Genomic DNA, 26115 nt, shown 5'->3' on the forward strand with positions numbered 1-26115 from the left:
CCGGCAATTTTTGACATTTTTACCCTTTTTTCCCGGTTAGCCGGTAATTAGGACTTTTTTGTCAAAAAAATAAAGTTTAGGACTTTCTTGTCAAATCGTCAATTAGGACTTTACTGTCAAAAAATAAAGTTTAAGACTTTTTTGTCAAATCGTTGAAAATATTGGGACTTTAGTGTATACATTTTTTTTGTTAGAAATTTAATGGTATGATACTCTTTAAGCATAAGAGTTATTGAAACATTCTCTAGTTAGTTGGATCCTATTGAAATCCTCAACGTGTGCTTCTTGTTAAATCGTTTTTTTAATCTCAACAAACCCACATTGAAAAAAATGGAGATAATCAAGAAAGAAAGAAAGAACCAGGGTTGTGTTGGCTTTTTGCAGTCCCAAAAATGGAGAAATAAAAAACCGAAAAAAAAACGAAATTGCCCTTCTTTCCCTTCTCAACATTCACACCCTTTTGACTAGGCATGATTTGTTTGTGTTTGTATAATCTGTTCCCACTTTTTAGTTCAAGATTTGGCGGCGAAGCAAGAAGAAACTTTTACAAGTCTTTTCACCCTTGTAAAAGTTTCTTCTTGCTTCTCCGCCAAATCTTGAACTAAAAAGTGGGAACAGATTATATAAACACAAACAACACATGCCTAGTCAAAAGGGTGTGAATGTTGAGAAGGGAAAGAAGGGCAATTTCTTTTTTTTTTCGGTATCTTATTTCTCCATTTTTGGGACTGCAAAAAGCCAACACAACCCTGGTTCTTTCTTTCTTTCTTGATTATTTTTTCAATGTCAGTTTGTTGAGATTAAAATAACGATTTAACAAGAAGCAAACGTTGAGGATTTCAATAGGATCCAACTGACTAGAGAATGTTTCAATAACTCTTATGCTTAAAGAGTATCATACCATTAAATTTCTAACAAAAAAATGATATATACACTAAAGTCCCAATATTTTCAACGATTTAGTAAGAAAGTCTTAAACTTTATTTTTGTGACAGTAAAGTCCTAATTGACGATTTGACAAGAAAGTCCTAAACTTTATTTTTTTGAAAAAAAAAAGTCCTAATTACCGGCTAACCGGGAAAAAAGAGTAAAAGTGTCTAAAATTGCCGGTAATATGGACTTTACTGTCAAAAAAATAAAGTTTAGGATTTTCTTGTCAAATCGATGAAAATATTGGGACTTTAGTGTATATATCCCTTTATGATTTTATGCAGAAATAGTTTAATTATTAATTTCAATATGATGTTAAACGACTAACTTAAATCAAAATTTCAGTTAAACTTGAAAAAAAATCGAGAGGTCATTTTTTAAATAGTTAAAAGTTATAAATTATAGTGTTAAACATAAATTGTAATCTTAAATTAACAAAAAACTCATGAAACTATTTTTTATAATCATTAAGAATTTTAAAATAAATAGCTTAAAAATAAGGGTAAATAGCACAAAAGACACTAAGTTTACATCAAAATTCTAATTTGACATTATGTTATTTTTTGTCTTAAATTTGACACTGTGTTTTCCAATTTGTTACAATTCTAACCACTTAACCGGTCAACCCGGTTATTTGTTGATGTGGCATGATGGCATGTCAGTTTGATGACGTGGCATGCTAACGTGTCAAAATTGATATTTTTTTCCAATCTATATCAGTACAAAATAACATCCAATTAACACTTGGGTTCCAATCTATATCCAATAATCCAAACTTGGGGTAAAATGACCATTTTACCCCTGACCTAGTTTGATCCAAGAATAAGACCCAAATCCACAATCTAAAAGGCCCAAAACCAAATAATCATCCATGGCCTATATATGGCCCAATTTTCCAAATTGGGCCCAAACCCCTTATATGGGCCTTACCCAAAAGCCCAATAATTTTCCTTAGTCTAAAAGCTTGATTCCAGATGGCCCGTTAAGGCCTAAAGCAACAAGGTCCAAAGAAGTAACTCAACCGAGGCCCAAAAGATGTGAAACCCAACAGATTGAGTACGCGGGGCATACTCAGTTATACGCTAAGCGTACATGCAACCTGGGTTTTACGTTAAGCGTACATGCAACCTAGGTTGTACGTCATGCGTGCGGACTTGTACGTCCAACGTATGAAGCCATCTGTCTTAAGCTCTTAATGCTTAAGACCAACAACCCAAAACACAGATCTAAGCCCTAAAAGACGTCTAGAACCATAAAGTCACTGACTTGGTGATTTTGCATGCCCCAAAAGATCCCAACTTCAAGATATAACAGTATACTTTCATAAAAATGGCATCAACTCATGCATCGATGGATCTAAACCTTAAATGTGACAACTTTGTGCATCTAGAACCTCAGAAACACCAAGAGCGGCAACTCAAAGCTCCTAGAGTGGTATCAAACCACTATATCTCATTTATGGGCCAAAAGGTACAAAAACTCAAACATAAGAGATCTAAACCATCATTGCAAGTTCATACCTTTTTACCTCAAATAAGTTGGAAATGAAGCAAAAGGTCGAGATCCACAAGCTCTTCCTTAATCCACCACCTTGCACCAAGCTTCTACTTTTTGAGTATGGATCAAAACACACTAAAATAGACATTATAAGCTCAAAATGAAATAGAGAGGCTTAGGGTTTCGAGTATAGGGCTAGGAGGATAGAGGAGGCTGATAAATAAGGGTTTCATGGTCCATAATGATGTTTATATAGTCCACACTTGAAATTAGGGTTTTCATTAAGTCATGCGTATGCCTCGCGTACGCATCCGGAACCCCGACCAAGCCTTCGCATGAGTACGCTAAGCGTACCATTTGGTACGCCCCACGTACTTGCTTTATAGCTTGTACGCTAAACGTACCTTGTGGTACGCCCCGTGTATAACTCAAGGACTAAAAATGCACAAATAAATTCAACAAGGGAAAAAGAGAAACTTACCAGGATTCAAGTGTTACACCTAACCCTGGTTTGAGCCTTGTGAGCAAAAAGAAGGTGTTTTTAAGTGCTTTGGAGTGTTCTTGGTGCATCTTGTAGAATAAGGAGCTTATTGGGGAAGTGTTGGTTGCATTGGAGCTTATAGATCTAGACTTTGTTCACATTGATCTTTCTTCTAGAGGTATAAAGCTTGAATCTTGATGGTGTATTTTTTAGATCTAGCTAATTTTGTGACTATGTTATGGATAAAGTTGGAAACTTGAAAGTTTTGGTCATTTTTTATGAGCTTTTGGTCATTTTAGTGCATAAAGTTTAGATCTTGAAAGTTTGTGACCATGTTATGGATAAAGTTGGAAACTTTAGCCATCTAAACATCATATTGATTCAGATTTGAAGGTTGGAGACTTGGACTTAATGGATTAAGTTGAAAAATATGCACTTTTGGTCCCTTGGAAGACTTAAAGACTAGATCTTGGTTGTGTGGACCATTCTAATAGATAAAGTTGGAAACTTTATCCATTATGAAGTTATTAGGAACCATAAAAATGTGATCTTGGCCCTTCTATCCCTTCAATGCAAGAGTTATGATGTCTTAATGGATTAATAAGTTAGGGTTTTGACTTTTGGACCTTTTTTAACCATGGGAAGTCATAAAGGTGGAAAATTTATGACTTAAGACGATGTATTGCGTCTATATATGAGCTATGGACAAAAGGTCTTAAGGGATAAAGTGCTCAATGGAATGTTGGGATCAGCCAGCGTATATTGGGCGTATCTGGGAGTACACCAGAAAACGTTAGGCGTACCTGGGAATACGTTTGGCGTACTGGACTTGAATCGCGTACGCTGGGCATACATGGAGTACGTTGGGCGTACGCAACCAATCTTGGACTTTGACTTTTGTGGACATTTGACTTTGACAAAGTTTGACCTAAGGGTATTTTGGGTATTCAAAGTGGTAATTGAGATTGGTCATTATTTAGTGAATAGGTGATCAGTCGAGCTGACATTCGGAGTTGTGCCCTGTCCGGAGATCTTTTCAGACCGAGATGCGAGCTTTTCTCACTGTACTCGTGGGTCGAATGCACAAATACCGGCCCACTAGGTTATGTATCCTGGTATATAGGATGTTGTTATGTTGTAGTAATCTGTTAGATCTGTATCCTAGTATTTAAGATGTTGCTATGCGGTAGTGATTTGTATATCTGCATGTTTATCTGTTTACTGGCTATATGTTTATCTATTACATATGTCGACATAATGTGGTTAGGTTGAGCTTGTACTGCTTTGTGTTTCCAGTCAACAAACCTGGTATGGTAAGGTTGAGGCCACGCGCCGACAAACCTTGATTGTTGGGTTGAGGCAACGTGCCAAGAAACCCCGTGTGGTTGGGTTGAGACTGGAGGTCAACAAACCCAATATGGTAAGGTTGAGTCCACATGTCAACAAACCTTGGACGGTTGGTTTGAGGTCTTACCGCTCTATGATGTAAACTAACAAACCCGATATGATTGGGTTGAGGTCAAGGACCAACAAACACTGTATGAATGCTTGTTGTATATGTTATCTGTTTGTGCGGTGCTACTTTGGGGGAACTCACTAAGCTTTGTGCTTACAGTTGTTTGTTATGGTTTTAGGTACTTCAGATGATCGGGAAAAGTAAAGGCGTGATCGTGTACATCCTTCAGATTTTATGTTATTGGATATTGCGATACTCTGATTTACGAACTATACTTTTGAAACGACGTTTTTGTAAACAATTATTGACTTAGGGTTGCTTTGGAAAAATGAAAAATTTACTCTAATTTTTGGGATGTTACACCAGTGGGCCAGCATTGGTGCCTTCGATCCACGAGTACAATGAAGGATCTCACCTCAGAATATAAACAAATCACACTCGGGCTACTGACAAATAATAGAACCCTAATTAGCAATTAGGTCATTAACCTAAACTGAGAGCCCAAATCCTTAATCTCGAATCTTAAGGGTAAAAGACTGTTTTACGCTTCCCTAATTGGGCCTAACATATCACGGTCCAAACCCAAACTAGCCTAAAGTCCAAAAGACACTCAAGGCCCAATATGGCCTAAATCTGCAATGACCCAAGGCCTAACAATGACTCAACTCAAAAAGACTTCTAGTCCATCAAGAGCCCAAAACCCTAGAGTCCAAAAGTGGCCCAAACATTAATTAGCATTACATTAATTATGAGACTTAATAGGATGACATATAACAAAAAAAAGAATAAACTTATTCTTTTATTAGAATAGAAAGGATAAACGGTAGATTCATATATATTTTACAAATGCAATATTAGTCAAGTACATTACCACCAACGCAAACAAATAGGTTGCTTACTCTAAAAATAAAGATAAGATCATTCCGCAAACAAACATATAGTTTACTCTAAAAATAAAGATAAGATCATTCATTTAAACTTTATATTTAATCATTTTACTACAACTATTTAATTCTGATTTTGATCTTTCATATATAGCAACAAATTAATATATGGACGGTCAGAACCTATTATTGTAATAGTCGTGGGACCGTGTCCACGTCATCGTCATGGCTCTACAAGCTTCATGTAGCTAAGCAAGCGTTATTTTAGTAATTTAAGGGCTATTTAATAATATTAAAACACTAATAAATCAAGGAAAAGTACCCAACTTTGTTAACCATTCGTTCGTCCAGAGCCGTATTTATTGAATAACAGTATTCTTATGAAAAGAAAAACACGTACTTTATGCATTGAATGTTGTACCTTTCTATACATGTGTTTCCCCTGAAAAGCTTATTGCTTTGCTGTTTTCCACTTTGAGCGGGCTAGGCAGGCTGCTAGCCAAATTGGCCCACATCTCTCTCTCTCGACGCGCCGTATCGATTCAGTTTGTGTACTCGTTGGAGTTCCAGACGATCCAATCACCGGTTTCTATCTCTGCCGCAACTCCGGTCACACGCTTCTTCTTCCATGTAAGCGGCGGCTGAAGAGTTTCTTCAATTTAATTGCACTGAATTTTACTTATGTATAAAAAGTGTACCTAGCTAAAGGTATATGTCTTTGTGTATCTGCATATATAATTAGGAGTCGTTGTGTGTCGTTTGGATTTGTGATTTTGTGTAATTTTAGAAATTGCAATTACTTGTGATAAGAACGATTCGTCAGGTCTAAAGAGACTAATGATAATGTTTTGGTATTCTTTTGTTAAAACTTGTGTCATATTGTGCTGAAGAGGATCAATGAGCTCGAAATGGAATTATTAAGTTCACGTTTCCTCCACGTGCTTAGTGAGATTCCGATTTAATCTATGTGAAAGGCGTGAAAGGAGCTAATAGTTAGGTTTAGATTCTGATACATCACATCGATGAAGAAAAAATGTTATCATCGTGAATGATACTGTAGAACTGTTTGGATTAGAATGACCTTTCAATAGAACTTACTTTATAAATTTGACTTTTGTTATTTTACATAGATAGTTATAAATGTTGAATGCTGTGTAGTTTTTCCATTGTCTTCAGCGGTTCAGCCAGTGGTCAGAAATTGTGGATGATCTATATGTTCTTTGAGCCTTGGGTAAACGATGAAGAGGGTTACAAAGAAGGTCGGGAAATATGAGATTGGTCGAACAATTGGTGAAGGCACATTCGCAAAGGTCAAGTTTGCGAAAAACACAGAGACTGGTGAGGCTGTTGCTGTTAAGGTTCTGGCTAAAAGCACAATACTGAAGCATAAAATGGTGGATCAGGTTTGATTTTCACTTACAATTATTCTCTTCAACACAAAATCTTACATAACATATACCAAAGACGCATCTGTTAGATATATTCTAAACTAATCTAGTAATCTTGCTTGTATCTCATAGATGGTTCAATCTTCCCTCTTTTCTGTTTCCTGTATTTTAACCATGGAATATGGCCTTTTAGCTTCTCTGTAGTTTTGAACAGCATCATAACTAAAATAATGGAGAAAAACAAGTTCAACTGCTCTGAAGAGGTTGAACAAATGAAACACAGAATTCAAGCATACACTTTGAACAAGTTTATGCAACAAATGCTTTTAGGTTTCATGAATAGAAGATACAACTGTGAGACCTAAGAAATATGCACATAATTAGCATTATAAGGATGAATATCATGCTACCAAGATTATATCAGCAAACATTACAATATTACAATTATGTAGACAGAGTGAATTGTTTAGTTGAACAAGAGAAACCAGAATTCAAGCATGCAAGTAAACAAATTTATGCAACAAATGCTTTTAGGTTTTCTGAATAGAAGAATATTAAGAGTGTGAGGCCTAAAATAAGGCTAAATAAGAAGTCACCAATAATATACTAGCAAACACTGCAATTAACTAGAAGTCTAGACAGAGTGAATGTGACTCTGCAAAGTATGATGCTTGTGATTTTTCCTAGTTATATCAAGTTGCTAATAGTATATAACTTATTTAAGTTGATTTGCAGATTAAAAGAGAGATCTCCATTATGAAGATAGTGAGACATCCTAATATTGTGAGACTGCATGAGGTATAAATGAAATCATGAAATACATTTTAATTCCTATCTCAGCAAATACATATCTTGATATGATTTATAATTTTTTTTAATGCCATGATCCTTTCCTTCTGTTAGGTTTTGTCAAGCCATACAAAGATATATATAATACTGGAATTTGTCACTGGAGGAGAGCTTTTTGACAGAATTGTAAGCTCTACTTTTTGATAGAAGTAGTATTTGATACATAAAATACCTAAACTACCCTCGTGACCCTAGGTTCACAAACGAAAGCTCTCAGAGAAGGAAGCCAGGGGATACTTTCAACAGCTTATTGATGCAGTTGCCCATTGCCATTCCAAGGGTGTCTACCATAGGGATTTAAAGGTAAGACACACAAAGTTTTAACATTTAAGAATAATCAGATCATTTAAGGTGTAAGGATTTATATTAAATGTTTTATTTTCTACTAACAGTGTTTCTTGTATTATATAGCCTGAAAATCTCCTTCTTGATTCCAAAGAAAGGCTAAAGGTTTCAGATTTTGGACTCAGTGCACTCCCACACGAAGTAAGCATATAATTATATATTTTTTTTCAGTGTTTATATTTCTTTCCTAATATAAAACTATTTTCCAGGGTGTTGAACTTTTATATACCACTTGTGGAACCCCAAATTACATCGCACCAGAGGTTCACCAAAACAATATCAATTTTTTATCAACAATTTTCTTCTAATTTTTAATCTTTGACTAAGATTTTTACCATGGTTGACTTTTAGGTTTTAAGAAAACGCGGATATGATGGTGGGGCAGCTGACATCTGGTCATGTGGAGTCATCCTGTATGTCCTGTTGGCTGGATATCTTCCATTTGAGGAGTCAGATCTTCCAACTTTGTATAAAAAGGTTAAATATCAAAGACTTTTATTAACATCATTATTTTATAAAACGGTTTTATATTTAGTTGTTAAGATCTGCAACTACTCACTCAGGTCAGTGCTGCTGAGTTTTCATATCCTTTCTGGTTCCCTTCTGGTGCAAAGTCATTACTAGACAAGATTCTGGATCCCAACCCTCAAACTGTGAGTATCTGTAATAGCATTGTACTTTCAAAGTATGATGCTATTTTTATTTTTACTTTATTATTTTTTTTGACATAACATTGTTATTTTAGCGTATTCGAATTGATGGAATAAGGGAGCATCCATGGTTCCAAATGAACTATGTATCAATGAGTCAGGGTGAAGAAGGTGATGCGAGTTTAGATGATGTTCGTGCAGTTTTTGATGACATTGAGGTTGGACTTTCAACTTTGTTTGGTATTTATTTATACCACATATAAACCCTAAACCCTAAACCCTAAACATATATTTGTAGGATCAATATGTAATGGAAAGATCAGAGGAGAAAGCTGCGCCTTTAACAATGAATGCATTTGAGATGATCACTCTCTCTCAAGGACTGAATCTATCTGCCTTATTTGATAGGCGTCAGGTATATTTAAAACTTTCTGTTTGATTTTTATGTTTATATCATATGTAGGGATAATGATCACAATAAAGACCAAAATAGGATCATGTAAGACGACAAACTCGTTTTGTATCCCGTAAGCCTGCTAAAGATATCATTTCAGCAATCACAGCAGTTGCAGAATTGTTGGGTTTTAAGGTCATTAGACGTGGCTACAAGGTACATTTTAAAAGAAACAAAATTCTTAAATTTTTCAAACTAGATTCCAAAATTGTTATGTAATGTTCCACAGACTAGACTCGAGGGTGCATCCGTGAATCGTGCTGGACAGTTTGCTGTTGTTTTGGAGGTATAATTCTTGACTATCATTCTATTTTACATTTTACCCCCCCCCCCCCTTTTTTTTTTGTTTGGTGTTGGAAAAGTGGGTTACAAATTTCATATATAATTATTAATTAAGGTGTATGAAGTGGCAACATCTCTTTTCATGGTGGATGTTCGAAAGGCTGCTGGAGATACTCTCGAATACCATAAGGCAAGAAACACAAACTTCATCCTTCTCTTTACACAAAAGTTGTGTTGTGTTTTGAAAATTGTAATGATTATTTTTATCGGCGTTTATCTATGTATGTCAGTTCTATAAGGATTTCTGTGGTAAACTCGACCATATCATATGGAAGCCAAAAGAGGGACTGCCAAACTCTTCTATATACAGAACAATGACGTGCTGACCCAAGGAGTATATATATATATATATATATATATATATATATATATATATATATATATATATATATATAAAAGCTAGTGTTGTACAACATGCTAAGTGTATATACATATGTTTTGTACATATTTACTTGTGTGGTACTACTTTTGGTGATGAAGCCATATACGATGCTAAAATGTTTAGACAATGGTTCTCGATGAGCAAACTCTTCATGCAGATGGTAAATGATTTGGAGAGAGAGGTGCCATTTTTTAGGTTAGGATGGGATGCGAGAGGTAGAAAGGGCTTTACTCCATTACAAAATTGTACATCGGCGCTCTGTCAGATAGCATACAACAAAGTTGCCAACTCAATGGATGAGTATTTGAAGATGTCTAGAAAAACTTGGGGGAAATATTTACAAATTATGTTAAATAATATTTATGTAAACCTATACGAAAATTAAATGGGTTAACGAGACACTACACGGAATAAAACAGAGCTTGGGTGAAGCTATGATTCTCTATGAGGCTTCTTGCAATCTATTATACTCAATTTCAAGTTGAATGGACTTTTTTAGTAGTAGAAATGATGAATTTTCTAAGTTTAGTAGAATAAAGACGTGACAATAGAATAAATACTAAAGAGATGAGATTACATTGGGTTATTAAGATCTTTGGATCCTAATATAATATAAGAATTGAATTGAATATATTGAAATAAAGAATTCAATTTTCAAGGGATATTTTATTTAAATATGTATCCAATAGTTTACTTGTATATAAATTAAGTAATTAACTAATTTTAAAATCACTTTTATTGTAAACCATGTTTTTAAAGAGTTTCATATTTATACAAGACATTAATAGAATCAACCTTATGTTTCCTATGATATTCATCGAACTTCTGTATCTGTATTAAAGTTTAATAAAAAGTCCGCAAGCATCCAAAGTTTCAACCCAAAATGGATTGCCACCACTCCTCCCACAAGACTCTCATACTCAACTTTTTGAAATCCATCATCCCGAATCATTAAAGCAAACATCTCAACCACTTGGGTTGTGGTGTATTGGTAAGATATGTGGAAGATATTGTGGATAACCTATTGACCCATGTTCAAATGCCGACACTACTCAGCCCTTGTGGCCATGGAGGCATGGGCGGAACTATGAAGGGGCTAGGGGGGCCATGGCCCCCCTGGTTTTTTAACTTATAATATGTGGCTTATATAGAATAGGATTGGTTTTATATGTCAGTTATCTTTCAGCCCTACGATGGATGCAATTCAAAAATGCATATTACGAAGATTCAAATAAAAATTAAGATAGTTTTATTTGTTAGAGATGTATTAATGTATATCTTACATGTTAACTTCTCATCAGTTATTAGTTAATTTTGTACTATTTACAAAATTATTATGTTATCATTTTGATTATTTTACTTGTATTAAGTGTTGATATAATTCATTGGAGGAAATAACTGAATCCGCAAAATATGATAGACCACTTGATCACCGGTAGTTTGGCTAAAACCCTTATTAATTCTTTAATATGACTACCTAAATCATTTATTCAATCTGAATAACTATAAGACCCGGTTGCAAAACTAGGTTGTCTTACCCATTTTAACGATGTTGTATAACCCGTTTTTAACAGTGTTTGTGTCGGCTCCCCTAGTTTCAATGCCCGTGTTCCGCCCCTGCATGGAGGTTTGTCTGCAGTGACTCTAGGGCATGAGGCAAAGTCTTATGTTTGCAACGGAGGATTAGTCGGTGCGCGAAAGCTGGCCCGGAAACCCTCGTTAGGGAAGTTCCCTTTCCAAAAATAATAATAATAATAATAATAATAATAATAATAATAATAATAATAATAATAAATAAAACAAACATCTCCTGGAAATTACAATTACAACAATCTTTGAAATATTTTTGTGTTTTGTTTTCATCAAGGTCAGCTCAGGTCAACATTAAAGATGTTTTTAAGTCAAACCACAAAAGATACCTGACCACGATTGACGATTCATAAAAGGGGGTAATGTAAAAAATATCAACTTACTTTTATTTATATGTGTATTATAGTATCCTACTTCGGTTTCTTTCTATTTTTTTTAGAGTAAATTACACGAATGGTCCCTATGGTTTAGGGTAATTTGTGCGTTTGGTCTCTAACTTATTTTTTTAACTCGGAAGGTCCATACTATTTGTTTTTGTTACACACTTGGTCTCTGTCTTACCTAAAAAGACTATTTTGACATTGTTTTTTTAATTTATTTAAATAAACACACCCCTAACCCCACCCCCTCACCTTACCTTACGTACCCCACCATTTTTTCCTATTTAAATAATAGTCTTTTTAGGTAAGACAATGACCAAGCGCATAACCAAAACAAACAGTAGAGACCAAACGCGTAATAAAAACAAACAGTAGGGACCTTCTGAGTTAAAAAAATAAGTTAGGGACCAAACACGCAAATTACCCCAAACCATGGGATTGTACTTTTTTTATTTAGCCATTGTACTTTTTATTTTTTACTTATTTTGACATTATATTTTGAAAAATATAGTGAAAATCGATTTGCATTTGGATGGCATTGCTGTAATTGGTAGTTTTTTAAAGTATAATGTTATAAAGAAAGAAACTTAAAGTAGAATGCTATAATAACAAATGAATGAGAGTACATTGTTATATTTTGCAAGCACTCAAGTGTGAGTTCAAAGAATATCAACAATTGCTTGAAAACTGGAGCTTCAACATAGCTGAGTTCAAGGCAAAGGAATCTCCCTCCCTTTTTGAGTACTCTAGGTGTTTGGAATTGCTTTTTAAAATAGTTTAATAACTTATTGGTTTTTCAAAAAACAAATAAGTTTAAAAAAGTGTTTGACCGTTGCATAAGTGCTTTTCAAAACAACTATTTGACGTGTTTTAAAATGAAGGTTTCCAAAAGTTGGTGAATCTTATGGCTTTTTGAACTGAAAATGACAATATTACCCTTAATGAACTCTCTCACTCTCTTTTCTTCTCTCATTTCTTTCCATGCCATTTTTATTCATTTTACAATTATAAAACTTATTGACACGATAAAAACCAATCCAAACATTTTTTTCAAAACATTTTTTGTCACTACTACGAGTCAACAAACACTTTTGTCCAAAAGTACTTTTGGAGTTCAAAAAGCAATCCCAGACACCTCAAAAAGTAGCCATTAATAAATGTTTCTTTCAATAAATGATAGCTCCATGAAGTAAAAGATTTACAAATTATTAAAGAGAACTATGATAGTTTCTAGAACATGTAAAATCTCAAAAACATTCTTTTTCTTGTAGTCTTGGGGCAAATGGCCAAAATACATTTTCGAAAATTGTTGATTTTGCAGAGCCCATGGCCTTCGCTATCGCGGATTTGGGGAATATTTTCAAAGCTGGTCCCTCATATTTGAGGGATGTACGAGATATTCACCTCCTACACATATATTTTGAAGTTTCACTTTATACCATTATTAAACATTTCTGTTTCAATTTGGCCACGTTTTGGTTTCTGGATGTTAACGGTGATCTGGATCGAACCGAGAACCGGTTTTAATTAGCATAACATTTTTATTGTATTTAGCTTATTCTTGTAATCTTTTACAAGATTGCAAAGAATAAGATAAATAAAGTAAATATTTTATGCTAATAGGTTTTTAGAAAATATCTTATACAAAAACAAATTGATTTTAGTGTGATCTGGTTATATTTTTACTATATTGTCGAATGTCGATTCTAATGATTTCTAATTCTTTAATTAAAGTTATATTTGTCAAATTTATTCACTTTTTTTTGGAACTTAAAACAAAATACATTTTTTTAAGAAAAATTAGAATTGTTCTTCGCTAAAAGAAAGGCTACCATTTCTGCCGCTTGTATTATAAAAGGAAAATATGCAAAAAAAAAGATATTACACGTGTATGCCTTTTCTCTCATGATCAAACATTAAATTCGGTTTAAGAATTTCTCAACCAATAAATTAAAATATTTACACTAACCCTCCCTATACTTTTCTTTTATTTTCAAAACACAAGGCCACATTTTCATTTGGTATTTGGTAAATTAGAGAAAACCATTTGTTAAAATAATTTTTATATACACATATATAAAAAAGAATGAAATATTATCATCTTGTAATAATATTTAACCATTTTTCAATTTCCTAAAGAGTGGTGTTTTTTACATATAAAAAGTTGATTATTATAAACTGTTTTTTTTATTTTGTTTTATTTTTATTTTTATTTTTTATGTGGAAGAAGCAAAAAGGTTAACGGAAGAATGTAAACAAAAAGAAAACTTAGGATGATGAAAATGAAAATATATTAAACTACAGGGGGCAGTAGTAGAACGTATGGACTATCGTCGTCTCTAGAAAGAGAAACAGAATTGTAGTGGCAACTGTTCTTATGCTCTGGTTAAGGTGCAAATGGGGAGAAGCTATTTGCCGCAATGAATGAATAAATCGAGATCTGTATAATCTTATCTGCAAACAGTCTTCATAAGGAGAAACCCAAGCGGTTATTGATCTCTCACAGAACTAGGTTTGTTCGTATTCGTTCATCCTCGTTATGTTTAATTTTTTTCGGAATCAACCGTAGTATGTTGGAATTTTGCTATTTTGATAACGAATTCATGTGTGTCAGTGTGTGTATAGTCCCTGATTTCTGAATGTAATGTTGTATGGCATGCAAGTTTACGCTGTTTTTTGAATTTGTTTACGTGTTATTTCATGAAGAAATTTGTTTACGTAGATCTCTAATCTCTCAGAATGTAAACAATCTGCGCAAGGAGAAATGAGAGCGCATATTCAACTTCCATAAACCTAGGGTTTGTTCTTTTTCTCTGCATTCTCCTTAGATTATTTCTTTCCGATCCAAGGGATTGGGATTTGATGTTGATATTAGATTCTGTATTGTTTTGTTATGATCCTTTATTTTGTTTCTGATTTTTCCCCTTATCAGAAATCAGAAAAACTGAGTCTTTTCATTTCTCATCATCCTTATTTGATTTACTTCTTTCTCCAAGCCAAGGGGTTAGAATTGCTGTTGATTTCTGTGTTCATCATCATCCTCATCCTACAATCATTCGATTTATATCACTTCAGACACCTCTTATATGAAATTTTTGTTGTTTAAAAGTCTATAAACTGTTTCCCCTTCTGTTACAGCATAGTATATCCTTTTCATTTGTTTATTATTATGCGTGTTAAATGGAGAAAAAACTTTTGATTATGAGATTTCCCTCTTCTACTGCAGATTTTCAAAATTTATATTGGTTTATGTCCAAATTTTGTGTTAGCAGGAATTGAGCTTTAGAACACAAACCTGAAGGTTAAAAATGGCATGGTTGAGAGCTGGAACTAGTGTAGCAAAGCTTGCAATTAGGAAAACTCTAACACAAGGCAGATCCTACGCATCAAGACCCCGACTCCTTCCATCAAGAATCCACCATTTTCACACCACAATTCCCAAATCAAAACCACAATCACCCATTCCACGATCTGTTCCACTTTCCAAATTATCAGACAACTTCTTAGATGGAACCAGCAGTGTCTACTTGGAAGAAATGCAAAGAGCCTGGGAGGCGGACCCCACTAGTGTCGATGAATCATGGGACAATTTCTTCAGAAACTTCGTAGGCCAAGCCTCCATGTCCCATGGAGTATCCGGTCAAACCATTCAAGAATCCATGAAATTGTTATTACTCGTGAGAGCTTACCAATTTCATGGCCACATGAAAGCCAAATTAGATCCATTAAGCCTCGAACAACGAGACATCCCAGGTGATCTTGACCCGGGTTTCTACGGGTTCACTGAATCCGATCTAGACCGTGAATTCTTCCTAGGGGTATGGAAAATGTCGGGTTTTTTATCCGAAAATCGCCCTGTTCAAACCCTAAGAGCAATCTTGACTAGACTCGAACAAGCTTATTGTGGAAGCATAGGTTACGAATACATGCACATTGCAAATCGCGATCATTGTAACTGGTTAAGAGACAGAATAGAAACCCCATCTCCAAGTCAATACAATAGTAAAAGGCGCGAAGTCATTCTTGATAGACTCATTTGGAGTACACAATTCGAAAACTTTCTAGCAACCAAATGGACAGCTGCAAAAAGATTCGGTCTTGAAGGTGGTGAAACCCTAATCCCAGGTATGAAAGAGATGTTTGACAGGTCAGCAGATCTTGGAGTTGAAAACATCGTCATTGGTATGTCCCACAGAGGAAGATTAAATGTTTTAGGAAACGTTGTTCGGAAGCCATTAAGACAAATCTTCAGCGAATTTAGTGGTGGAACAAAACCAATTGATGAAGTCGGACTTTATACAGGAACTGGTGATGTGAAGTATCATTTAGGGACTTCATATGATCGAGCCACAAGAGGTGGAAAGCATATCCATTTGTCGTTAGTTGCAAACCCTAGTCATTTAGAAGCTGTTGATCCTGTTGTGATTGGGAAAACAAGAGCAAAACAATACTATTCGAATGATGTCGATAGAACGAAGAACATGGGGATTTTGATTCATGGAGATGGGAGTTTTGCTGGACAAGGTGTTGTTTATGAGACTTTGCATTTGAGTGCTCTTCCTAATTATACAACTGGTGGAACAATTCATATTGTCGTGAATAATCAAGTCGCGTTTACTACTGATCCGAAATCGGGAAGATCTTCACAGTATTGTACGGATGTTGCTAAAGCTTTGGATGCTCCGATTTTTCATGTTAATGGTGATGACGTGGAAGCGGTTGTTCATGCTTGTGAGCTGGCGGCTGAGTGGCGGCAGACGTTTCATTCCGATGTTGTGGTTGATATTACGTGTTATCGAAGATTTGGGCATAATGAAATTGATGAACCTTTTTTCACTCAGCCTAAAATGTACAAGGTCAGCATCTAGAATCTCTAACTCTCTTGTTACAACTTTAGTCCTTATATTTTCTCAAAAGTTACGGATTTAGTCCAGATGCTTCATTTTTTACTATAGGTTATCAGAAGCCACCCATCTGCACTTGAAATCTACCAAAAGAAGCTGTTGGAAAGTGGTCAATCAACAAAAGAAGACATCGACAGAATGCAAAAGAAGGTAACCACAATATTAAATGAAGAATTCATGGCAAGTAAAGATTATACCCAAAAGAAAAGGGATTGGCTTTCAGCTTACTGGACAGGTTTCAAGTCCCCTGAACAACTCTCACGCATTCGTAACACCGGGTAAAAAAATTACATATTTGGTCCTTGAACAGAGCAGATTTTTGAAATTTTGGTCCCAATTACTAAAAAGGTTAAATGTTTTTGGTTGTCAGGGTCCAGCCTGAAATCTTGAAGAATGTTGGGAAGGCAATCACAACGCTTCCAGAAAGCTTCAAGCCTCACAGAGCTGTTAAAAAGATATTTGGCGACCGATTAAAGATGATCGAATCAGGGGAGGGTGTTGATTGGGCGGTTGCAGAAGCTCTTGCTTTCGCGACTCTGTTGGTGGAGGGGAATCACGTGAGGTTGAGTGGTCAGGATGTTGAGAGAGGTACTTTCAGTCATCGTCATTCTGTCATCCATGATCAGGACACTGGTGAACGATACTGTCCGTTGGATCATGTTATGTCCAATCAGCATCCCGAAATGTTCACAGTCAGCAACAGGTAGGTAACTAGCTTAATAATCAACTATTGAATCGATACTACTCGTGTCAGTATTTTTGAATGGATGGATGAATACATGTATGCAGCTCTCTTTCGGAGTTTGGTGTTCTAGGGTTTGAATTGGGTTATTCAATGGAAAATCCAAATTCGTTGGTGTTATGGGAAGCTCAATTTGGTGATTTTTCAAACGGAGCTCAGGTCATGTTTGACCAATTCTTAAGCAGTGGGGAGGCCAAGTGGCTACGTCAGACTGGCTTAGTCATATTGCTGCCTCATGGCTACGATGGTCAGGGCCCTGAACATTCCAGTGCAAGGCTCGAACGTTTCCTTCAAGTATTAATTCATTCCTCATTCCTCTTTTCGTTATTTCTTTATAAATCTGAAATCTCTTTCTAAACTTTAATTTGATGATGCCAGATGAGCGACGATGATCCATTTGTGATCCCCGAAATGGACCCCACACTCCGTACACAAATCCAAACATGCAATTGGCAAGTCGTCAATGTCACAACCCCAGCAAATTATTTCCATGTCTTGCGTAGACAAGTAAGTTAAGCTCATCCTTTTTTTTTTTTTTAAATACATCATATAACTTTTAACATATTGGCTATTGCAGCTGCACAGGGATTTCCGTAAGCCGCTTATTGTAATGTCTCCTAAAAATTTGCTTCGACATAAAGACTGTAAGTCAAATTTATCAGAATTCGATGATGCTGAAGGCCACCCGGGCTATGACAAACAAGGGACCCGCTTTAAGCGACTTATCAAGGATCAAAACGGCCACTCGGATCTCGAAGAGGGCATTAGACGCTTAGTTCTTTGCTCTGGAAAGGTACATCCAATGGCCATTTTTGTAATTATCAGGATTAAAAAGGGCATTTACAATCTGTTATGTTTGTATTTTGGTGTAGGTGTATTATGAGCTTGATGAAGCAAGGAAGTCAACGGGAAGCAAAGACGTTGCGATTTGTAGGGTCGAACAGCTTTGCCCTTTCCCATATGACCTAATCCAGCGTGAATTAAAGCGTTACCCAAGTAAGTACTAAAAACTAATTTTAATATCTTTGAAATTATTTTATTGACTAATAATAATAATACACAATTATTTGTTTAGATGCGGAGATTGCTTGGTGTCAGGAGGAGCCGATGAACATGGGGGCATATTCCTACATTTCTCATCGGCTTGCTACAGCCATGAAGGTGTTGGGAAGGGGTACGATATATGATATCAAGTATGTGGGCCGTGGAACCTCTGCTGCTACCGCCACCGGATTCTATGGAGTTCACGGGACTGAACAGTCGGAGTTGGTCAAGAAAGCCTTGCAGCCTGACCCCATCCCCTCACCTGCTTAAACCCGATTCACTATAACTATAACTCACAACCAATAAGGGTATGCCACCTGGCGAATAAGTTTTACAAATTTTGTTCACCACGAGTCGAGTCACCAGTTCGGAAATTTTGATTTATTTATATTCATTCATTACTCAATACTATTATTTAAATTGTTATTATTTTTTTCATATTAACAATATAAGATATTAGACTTTAAGAGGTCTACAAGCTCTTTTTTTTTTTTAATTAGAACGAATATGCAATTTGTATCAAATTACAAGGACTGTTTCTGTAAGATTGTACTAAAAAGGTAAAAGATTATATAGGTATTAATGACGTAATAAAACATGTGTCATTCACGTGCTTGCCAATGTCACGCTACTCTCAAAACATGGCCAGGATGGATGTATTTTGGAAGGGCTCCCATCCCATGTGTTTATTTGCTTTATGCAAAATATAGTTTTTTTTTTTTTTTTTTTTTTTTTTTTTTTTTTTTTTTTTTTGATAGAACAAAGCATGTGCATGTGCATGTTTTACTCCGATGTCTAATTTTCATTATCTTTAATATCAAACCTAACCTTTTACGAAATATACATTATTCAATTAGAAATAAGTAACAATTAATTAATCACATAAAAATCATGAGGGTTCCCGTGATTTTAAAGTTAAAGTTACTCCATTACCTGATGAAAGTTTGATCATGATTTGACTAGAAACTGTATGACAGTTTGAAAGGAACGTTTGAGTTGAAATACAAAAAGTCAACAATTTCATTAATAACAGTACAAAATATATTTTGGAACTCAAGTTGATAGTTTTTAATTTTTAAAAGTTAAAGTTAGTACATTAGAAAATACGATATAATGTAGCCGGCTAGCAAATTCATAAATTTATAGCTCACAATCACAATAAAGATGTTACTTTCATTGACATTGCATAATCATAATTTATATGTATATGCATGTGTTTAATTCCATGATTTTCTAAATAACACTGAAGGGTATTATCGGGCCAAGTCAACTTGTGAGATAATTGAAACCGACATAAAAAAAATCAAAATTGACTCGAGACCAACATTATGTCATCGGAAAAAAAAAAAACATACACCAAAGTACTTTCCCTAGATCTTGTTAGACATCTCGGCTAATGTCAAGAAAAAATATAAGGGTTGAGAGTCAAACCCTCGTGTAACCCAATTTATATGTCTTCGACTAGGGTCCAAACACAAGTCATCGAGGGAAACACTCATATTTTGATATAAAAAACATTCAATTACTTCAAAATTTCAAACGTACATTTTTCCCAATTATAAGCATGTAAATATTTTTCTTTTCAAAACATCAACACATTTTTTTAAAAAAAATATCTATTTATTATAATAAATAAAACATAACCATGTCACATGTCTTTTTTCTAGACTCATTTTTTGCTTCCAGATTTCAAATCACATTCAAATTGTAAACATAAATCTTATCCTAATATAAATTTCAAATTCTTTCTTATCTAACAAAGTCTATGATTTTAATTATATCAAAATTTTAATATATGCCAAAAAACCAGGGATACATTATCATACTTACCTTCAGAGATATGGATCTCCTATTGAATTACATCTCCTTAATTCACTAAACCACACTACATTCTAATTGAGAAGAAATTATTTTGTTTGCACATCTGTAACACCCGATTCCTGGTACGTATTTAAATTCAAGAAATGTTGCAATTTACTCTGGACTCGACAAGTTGGAGGCCCGACTCGTCGAGTAGACTCGTCATTTATCGGGGCTTTAAGTGCCCTACTCGACGAGTCGGGAAACCGACTCGGCGAGTAGGAGCTGTCTGAGTGAAACCCTAAATTTGAGGGTTTGCACCCTATTTAAACACTTTATGAGGACTCCATCCCAGCCTCCATCACCTCCATACCCTGTCCACGAAACCCTAAGCCTTATTTAAGTGTTCTTGAGCTTTGTGGTGCCATTTTTGGTGTGATTGAGGTTTGAGAAGGAGAAGGAAGCTTGTGAGATCAAGAGGAAGCAAGAAGATCCAGAGTTTTGGGCACATTCCCAGCTTATTTGAGGTATAAAGCTGAAACCTTGGCTACTCATTGCTTAGATATTGATTTGGGGCTATTTTCTATATTTTTCTAAGTATTAGTGAAGTTATATTCGGGATTGGGTGTAGAAGTGGGTTTGTGCTTCAGATCTGGAACCATTGAGGGTTCCCATGGCATAAAGGTGCCAACTTTATGGCCATGGGAGACCCATGCATCTTGTAGACCTCATTTTATGGCTTTTTGAGCCAAAGGCCCCATGCATGTACATCAAGTTTGAAGCTTTACGTATAAAATGGACCCTAAGAGGCCAGATCTATGGTTTTGACGCGTTAAGACCCGTTATAATCGACTGTATAGTTTTGGACATAGAGGGACTCGGCGAGTCTTTCTTGGGACTCGGCGAGTCGTTCTTGGGACTCAGCGAGTCGGGGTGTATTTTTCCACCAAACCCTTTCTGTTTATGGACCAGTTGTTAAGATCGAAGGTTTCCCCAGTTGTTTAGGTTCACTAGGGACCTGGAAATCATAGGACTCGACGAGTGGATGAACAGACTCAGCGAGTCCAAGGCAATGTCCCAGCCACATGAAGACGGACTCGGCGAGTTCAAAGGGAACTCGGCGAGTCATAGACTGAACATCTTCTTATGGATGAAGATGAACTCGGTGAGTTCAAGGACAAACTCGGCGAGTCGATTGAAGGTTGTCTGATATGTTGTTGAAGGCGAACTCGTCGAGCTCTTGCTAGAGTCGACAAGTAGGGACGGGATTATGACATTTTGTGGAAATGGGGACTCGACGAGTTGACGGGCCAACTCGGCGAGTCGAGTTAACCAGATGTTGACTTTGACCAAGAGTTGACTTTGACCATGGATTTGACTTTGACTTTGACTTGGATTGAGTGACCCTTGTAAGGGTTACGAGTATGAGTTGATAACTTAGAAGATTTGTTGTGTAGGGATTGAGGAGTCGGGGAGAGTCGATTTCCACACTGAGATCAGTGCAGACACTACACGACTTTGAGGTGAGTTTCCTTCTAGTAGGGGTGGGTCTACGACCACAATGTCGGCCCACAAGTGAGAGTGTTGGATAGATGATTGTCTTTGTGATAATTATCTAGGATTGATATGTGATATGCTTACTGTGCTTGATATGATTAATGTGCTTGATATGATTATTATGCTTAATATGTGTTAGCAGTAGTAGGGGTGAAATAGTCCCCGGTTACCGGTTGAAAGATACCGAAGGGGAGGTTAGTTTCCAGTTACCGGTTGAAAGATACCGAATGGGAGGTTAGTTCCCGGTTACCGGTTGAAAGATACCGAGGGGGAGTCCAGCTCCCGGCTATGCCTGACAGTTACCGGTTGAAAGATACCGAGGATTTTGCAATATCTGGTATGGGTATGATGGGGGAACTCACTAAGCTTTGTGCTTACGGTTTTTAGTTTTGGTTTCAGGTACCTCTTCATCTAAGGGGAAGGAGCCGGCGGTGTAGCAGCACTTCACACTCACACACATGATTTCCGCATTGAGTTTTCTGGGATTTTACTCTGATTTTTATTACTATTGATGATAGGTTTTGAGACGCGTTGTTACGGTTTTATAAATTAGTATGACATTTGCAATGTTTTTGGTAAACTATTTTATAAGTTACTCAATTAAAAATGAAATTTTTGGCCTTGAAAATTGGAATGTTACAACATCTTTAATCACCATGAATACTACAAACGCCTAAGAAAATCAAGTTAGAAGAAATTCGTTTGTTAATGATAAATTGAATACAAATATTTTATTTTTGTAACCATTCTAATATTATCTGTACATAATATTATAAATATACCAATATACATCAAATATTATATATAATTTTACCAATCATATAATTAAATATTTCATTATCTTATTATATAAATAGATTTTTTTATCAATCGTGATTTCCACATGTGATTTCCACATGTGATAGCCTAATAAATATATATACTTATCCTACCAAAATATAATTAAGCATAAATGCGTATACTTCCCTTTCCAAAAATATAGGCTCATTTGTCTTTCTGTTCAGACATAAATATATGTTTTCTTTCCAAAATATAGGCTCATATGCCTTTCTTTTCAAAGACAAATATATATGTTTTGAAAAATTAAATATCCTCCTACTTTTTATTCCTACCAATCCTCATACCCATTAAAATATGATATGTGTCACATTATTATATTAAAATATAATTAAATTAGCATTAAATGTTACACATCTCACAATTTAATTGGGTAGGAGGATTTATAGGAAAAAAAATAGAAGGATATTTAATTTCTCATATGTTTTTCTTTCAAAAATATAGGCTCACATACCTTTTCTTTTCAAACATAATACACATATTTTTTTTCTAACATAATTACAAGTATTTTCTTTCCAAAACATATTTTTTATATACTTTTATTTCCAACATAGATACTAACATTTTCTTTCCAAAACATATGTTTATATACTTAACTTTCCAACATGGATACAAATACATTATTTCCAAAACATATATGCATATTTTTTTTCTTCCAACATAGATGCAAATACTTTTTTTTCAAACCATATGTTTACAATGTTTTATAACTGGGTGTCTGGGTTGGCTTGGCCGGTCGAACCGGTTGGATCGTGACCAAGTGAAGAGACCGAGCCTACTAGAAGCGGGTTTTTGCTTAATTACTACTCGAAATGACTCGGACATGTTTATCAAAAAACCGGTTGAACCCATGACCATTGACTTAGTAAAAAGTCGGTTCAATATTAAAATATGAAATAATTAAGCATGATTAATAATAATGTCTGATTAAAAATTCTCGAAGACTTTCCAATTTACCAAGTTCTAAACTGCATGTTTCATCTTTGATATACTAAGCTTGCAACATCCTTAACACTTAAAACATTAAGATTTTGAACATTCACAAAGATATGAGAACTAGGGTTTTGGTTCAAAGTTCCCAAATCGTCTCTATGATTCATCTTAGTTGTTTAATGATTGAAAACTTGTTTTTTGTAACAACCCGAATTTTCTAACATGTATTCTAAAGGAAATATAAGAGTTTTTCTTACAGTTGCGGAATTCTACTAAAATTAAAACATTTTACTTCCCAAGACAAATCACAAGGTTACAATAAAAATCTTTCATACAAGTTTGAACAACACGAAAAATACATTAAATATTATCCTACTATCTAATTCTTGTCCTTGTGCTCATGTCTTCTATTTTGGTACCACAAATGCTTCTATCTGAACATGCAAAACATAAGTCTCTATTACATCAGACACTATGTCTAGTGAGTTATACTTTATGTCTTTTCTTATCTTTCTTTTTTCTTCTTTCTTATACTATATCATTTAACTCTTTCTCTTAATATCGTATGCTGCTATTCTTTCTTTTCTCGTATATCTCTTTTATCTTTCTCCTCTAATTGTTCTTTCTCATCTCATCTATCTCTTTCTCTTCTCATACTCTTTACTTAGCCTATTCTTAGGCTCTTCTCATACTCTATCTCTAACGCTTCTCTTTGTTGTGTATATTCTATACTATTTGTCTTATATACTCTTTTCTTCTCTACTCTATCTGTTCTCTTCTCTAATGCCTCAACATTATGTTCTCATCTAGACACAGTGATCACATATCATACTCTAATCTCATATATCTTCTAAGGGAAACAACATCCCATTATCTTTATCGGATACTACCACTCGGTTTTACTTCTCTCTCTTATAATCCCTCATAGATCCTTAATATTTCTTCTTCTCTTGAGTCCCTCATGGGTTCCTTACTCTTAATCCTTCATAAATTACATCTAAGTTCTTACAAAGCACTCTCTTATCTTGTTCCTTTTAAGGAATCTTTCTTTATCTTTTCTAACCATACACAATCTAAATTCCCACGTGAATTATCTATCCACATCTCATCATCTATTTCCACTCATGGACATAAACTCATTCCCGAAGGAACCATACTCTTGTCCCCGTAGGAAACATACTCTTGTTCCCGAAGGAACCATACTCTTATCCCCATAAGAACTATACTCTTATTCTCGAAGTAATCATATTCTTGTCCCCGTAGGAACCATGCCCTTATTCCCGAACGAATCATACTCTTGTGCCCATAGGAACCATACTCTATCTCTTGTCCCTGAATGAACCATCTTTCCTTGCATCTCTATCTTTGTTATGTGACTCATCACATAACACTTGTCACATGGACAATCTATCTCTTTATCTCATTAAGAGATCTTCTATCACTCTTCTAGTACTTAATACATTAAGTACATAATCTTTATCTATATCTAATAACATATAGGTATTCTACATAATACCTTTAATATCTAGACATACATACATACCTTTATGACTATACTGCATATAATCATCTTCTGTCTCTATCTAGTATCTCTTGGGTATTAACAAATACCATTCTCATCTGCTTCACATACTCTAGGTATACTTACATGATCTGCTACATGTTTCTAAAGTATACCCCATATATACTCTAAATATATGTACATGCTCTGATACATGTCTTACACATATATTTATTACTTGGGGACATTTAATTAGTTACCCAAGATTCAACACCCACACACACATACACACACACATAGGCATGAATCTGGATTCTGGAGAGCTTCTTGTTGTTAAACAAGTTTAAAATTTAATTTTATTTGCCTCCATTTTGGTTTTCTGATTCTGATTTGAGATCTAATCTTGATTAGTCTTTTTTTTAGGTTTCAATTGTTGTTAATAGTGCATCTAAAGAGAATACTCAGGTTTGGACGCTATGTTTATTTGAGTTAATTGTTTAGTGTGTAAGATGCATTTTTCTTCTTTTGTTTTTTTTAGATTTTTTTCCTTATTTGGATACGCATTCAATCAACTTACCTCGGATAAGTAAATTAAGATAATGTAGGGCAAACTAATAGAAAATGAATGCTTTCTTGATCAAAATTCTACCGATTCTTTGGTGGTGAATAAGGTGTTAATAGAATAAACCAATATAGCACTAAATTTGTAACATCCCAAAAATCATGACCAAAAGTTTTCATTTTAAATCATTAAATAAAACCATAGTTATCAAAACACTTCATCGAAACATAAGTCAAACAATCTCAAAAACATTATTATCAGAGAATCCAAACATCAGAGTAATCATCCCAGGATAAACATAATGGTGTGGGCACTGCAGTCATCCCGAACTCTTCCCTTTGCTACCAGAAGTACCTGAAACAAAAACTGAAAATTGTAAGCACGAAGCTTAGTGAGTCTCCCTAAACTACCACATACCATACACATAATCACATAATCACATATATACATATCGTGGGCCTCGCCCGGCATCGGACAATGTCCAGTATCGGGCCCCGTCCAGCATTGGACATAGTCCGGCATCGGGCCGTGCCCGGCATCGAGCAAAACTCGGTATACATAATAAAATATAAAAATATACACATAAAATATTCACATAACATAAACA

General features: G+C 35.0%; 2 protein-coding genes across 3 annotated transcripts; both read left to right on the forward strand.

Moving 5' to 3' along the window:
• Window positions 1-5642: 5642 nt before the first annotated feature.
• Window positions 5643-10103, forward strand: LOC145129710 (CBL-interacting serine/threonine-protein kinase 24-like). Its single transcript, XM_079064491.1, has 15 exons — window positions 5643-5878; window positions 6407-6651; window positions 7372-7434; window positions 7540-7611; window positions 7681-7788; window positions 7897-7971; window positions 8040-8093; window positions 8182-8307; window positions 8394-8483; window positions 8576-8698; window positions 8779-8895; window positions 8974-9090; window positions 9164-9220; window positions 9332-9406; window positions 9507-10103. Exons 2-15 carry the CDS (start codon window positions 6487-6489, stop codon window positions 9600-9602), a joined length of 1338 nt encoding a protein of 445 aa, XP_078920617.1. The 5' UTR covers window positions 5643-5878; window positions 6407-6486; the 3' UTR covers window positions 9603-10103.
• A 3876-nt stretch (window positions 10104-13979) lies between these two features.
• On the forward strand, window positions 13980-18785 carry LOC145133300 (uncharacterized). Of its 2 annotated transcripts, none has more exons than XM_079068245.1 (9): window positions 13980-14140; window positions 14901-16484; window positions 16584-16810; window positions 16903-17235; window positions 17322-17568; window positions 17653-17781; window positions 17852-18067; window positions 18147-18270; window positions 18350-18785. In XM_079068245.1, exons 2-9 carry the CDS (start codon window positions 14937-14939, stop codon window positions 18586-18588), a joined length of 3063 nt encoding a protein of 1020 aa, XP_078924371.1. In that variant the 5' UTR covers window positions 13980-14140; window positions 14901-14936; the 3' UTR covers window positions 18589-18785. The 2 variants fall into 2 exon arrangements, with proteins under 2 accessions (XP_078924371.1, XP_078924372.1); XM_079068246.1 differs by lacking the exon at window positions 13980-14140 and adding an exon at window positions 14348-14426.
• Window positions 18786-26115: the final 7330 nt, after the last annotated feature.

The sequence above is a fragment of the Lactuca virosa genome, chromosome 8, assembly GCF_052849685.1.
Source record: "Lactuca virosa cultivar CGN04683 chromosome 8, Lactuca_virosa_CGN04683_v6, whole genome shotgun sequence".
Classification (NCBI taxonomy): domain Eukaryota; kingdom Viridiplantae; phylum Streptophyta; class Magnoliopsida; order Asterales; family Asteraceae; genus Lactuca; species Lactuca virosa.

Excerpts from the sequence above, each read along its gene's own strand:
- LOC145129710 (XM_079064491.1), top strand. The coding sequence starts at position 6,487 with ATGAAGAGGGTTACAAAGAAGGTCGGGAAATATGAGATTGGTCGAACA. Across the intron at positions 7,972-8,039 it reads TCAGTGCACTCCCACACGAA|GGTGTTGAACTTTTATATAC; the intron begins GTAAGCATATAA and ends ACTATTTTCCAG. Across the intron at positions 9,091-9,163 it reads TCATTAGACGTGGCTACAAG|ACTAGACTCGAGGGTGCATC; the intron begins GTACATTTTAAA and ends AATGTTCCACAG.
- LOC145133300 (XM_079068245.1), top strand. The coding sequence starts at position 14,937 with ATGGCATGGTTGAGAGCTGGAACTAGTGTAGCAAAGCTTGCAATTAGG. Across the intron at positions 17,782-17,851 it reads TCCATGTCTTGCGTAGACAA|CTGCACAGGGATTTCCGTAA; the intron begins GTAAGTTAAGCT and ends TGGCTATTGCAG. Across the intron at positions 18,271-18,349 it reads TGAATTAAAGCGTTACCCAA|ATGCGGAGATTGCTTGGTGT; the intron begins GTAAGTACTAAA and ends TTATTTGTTTAG.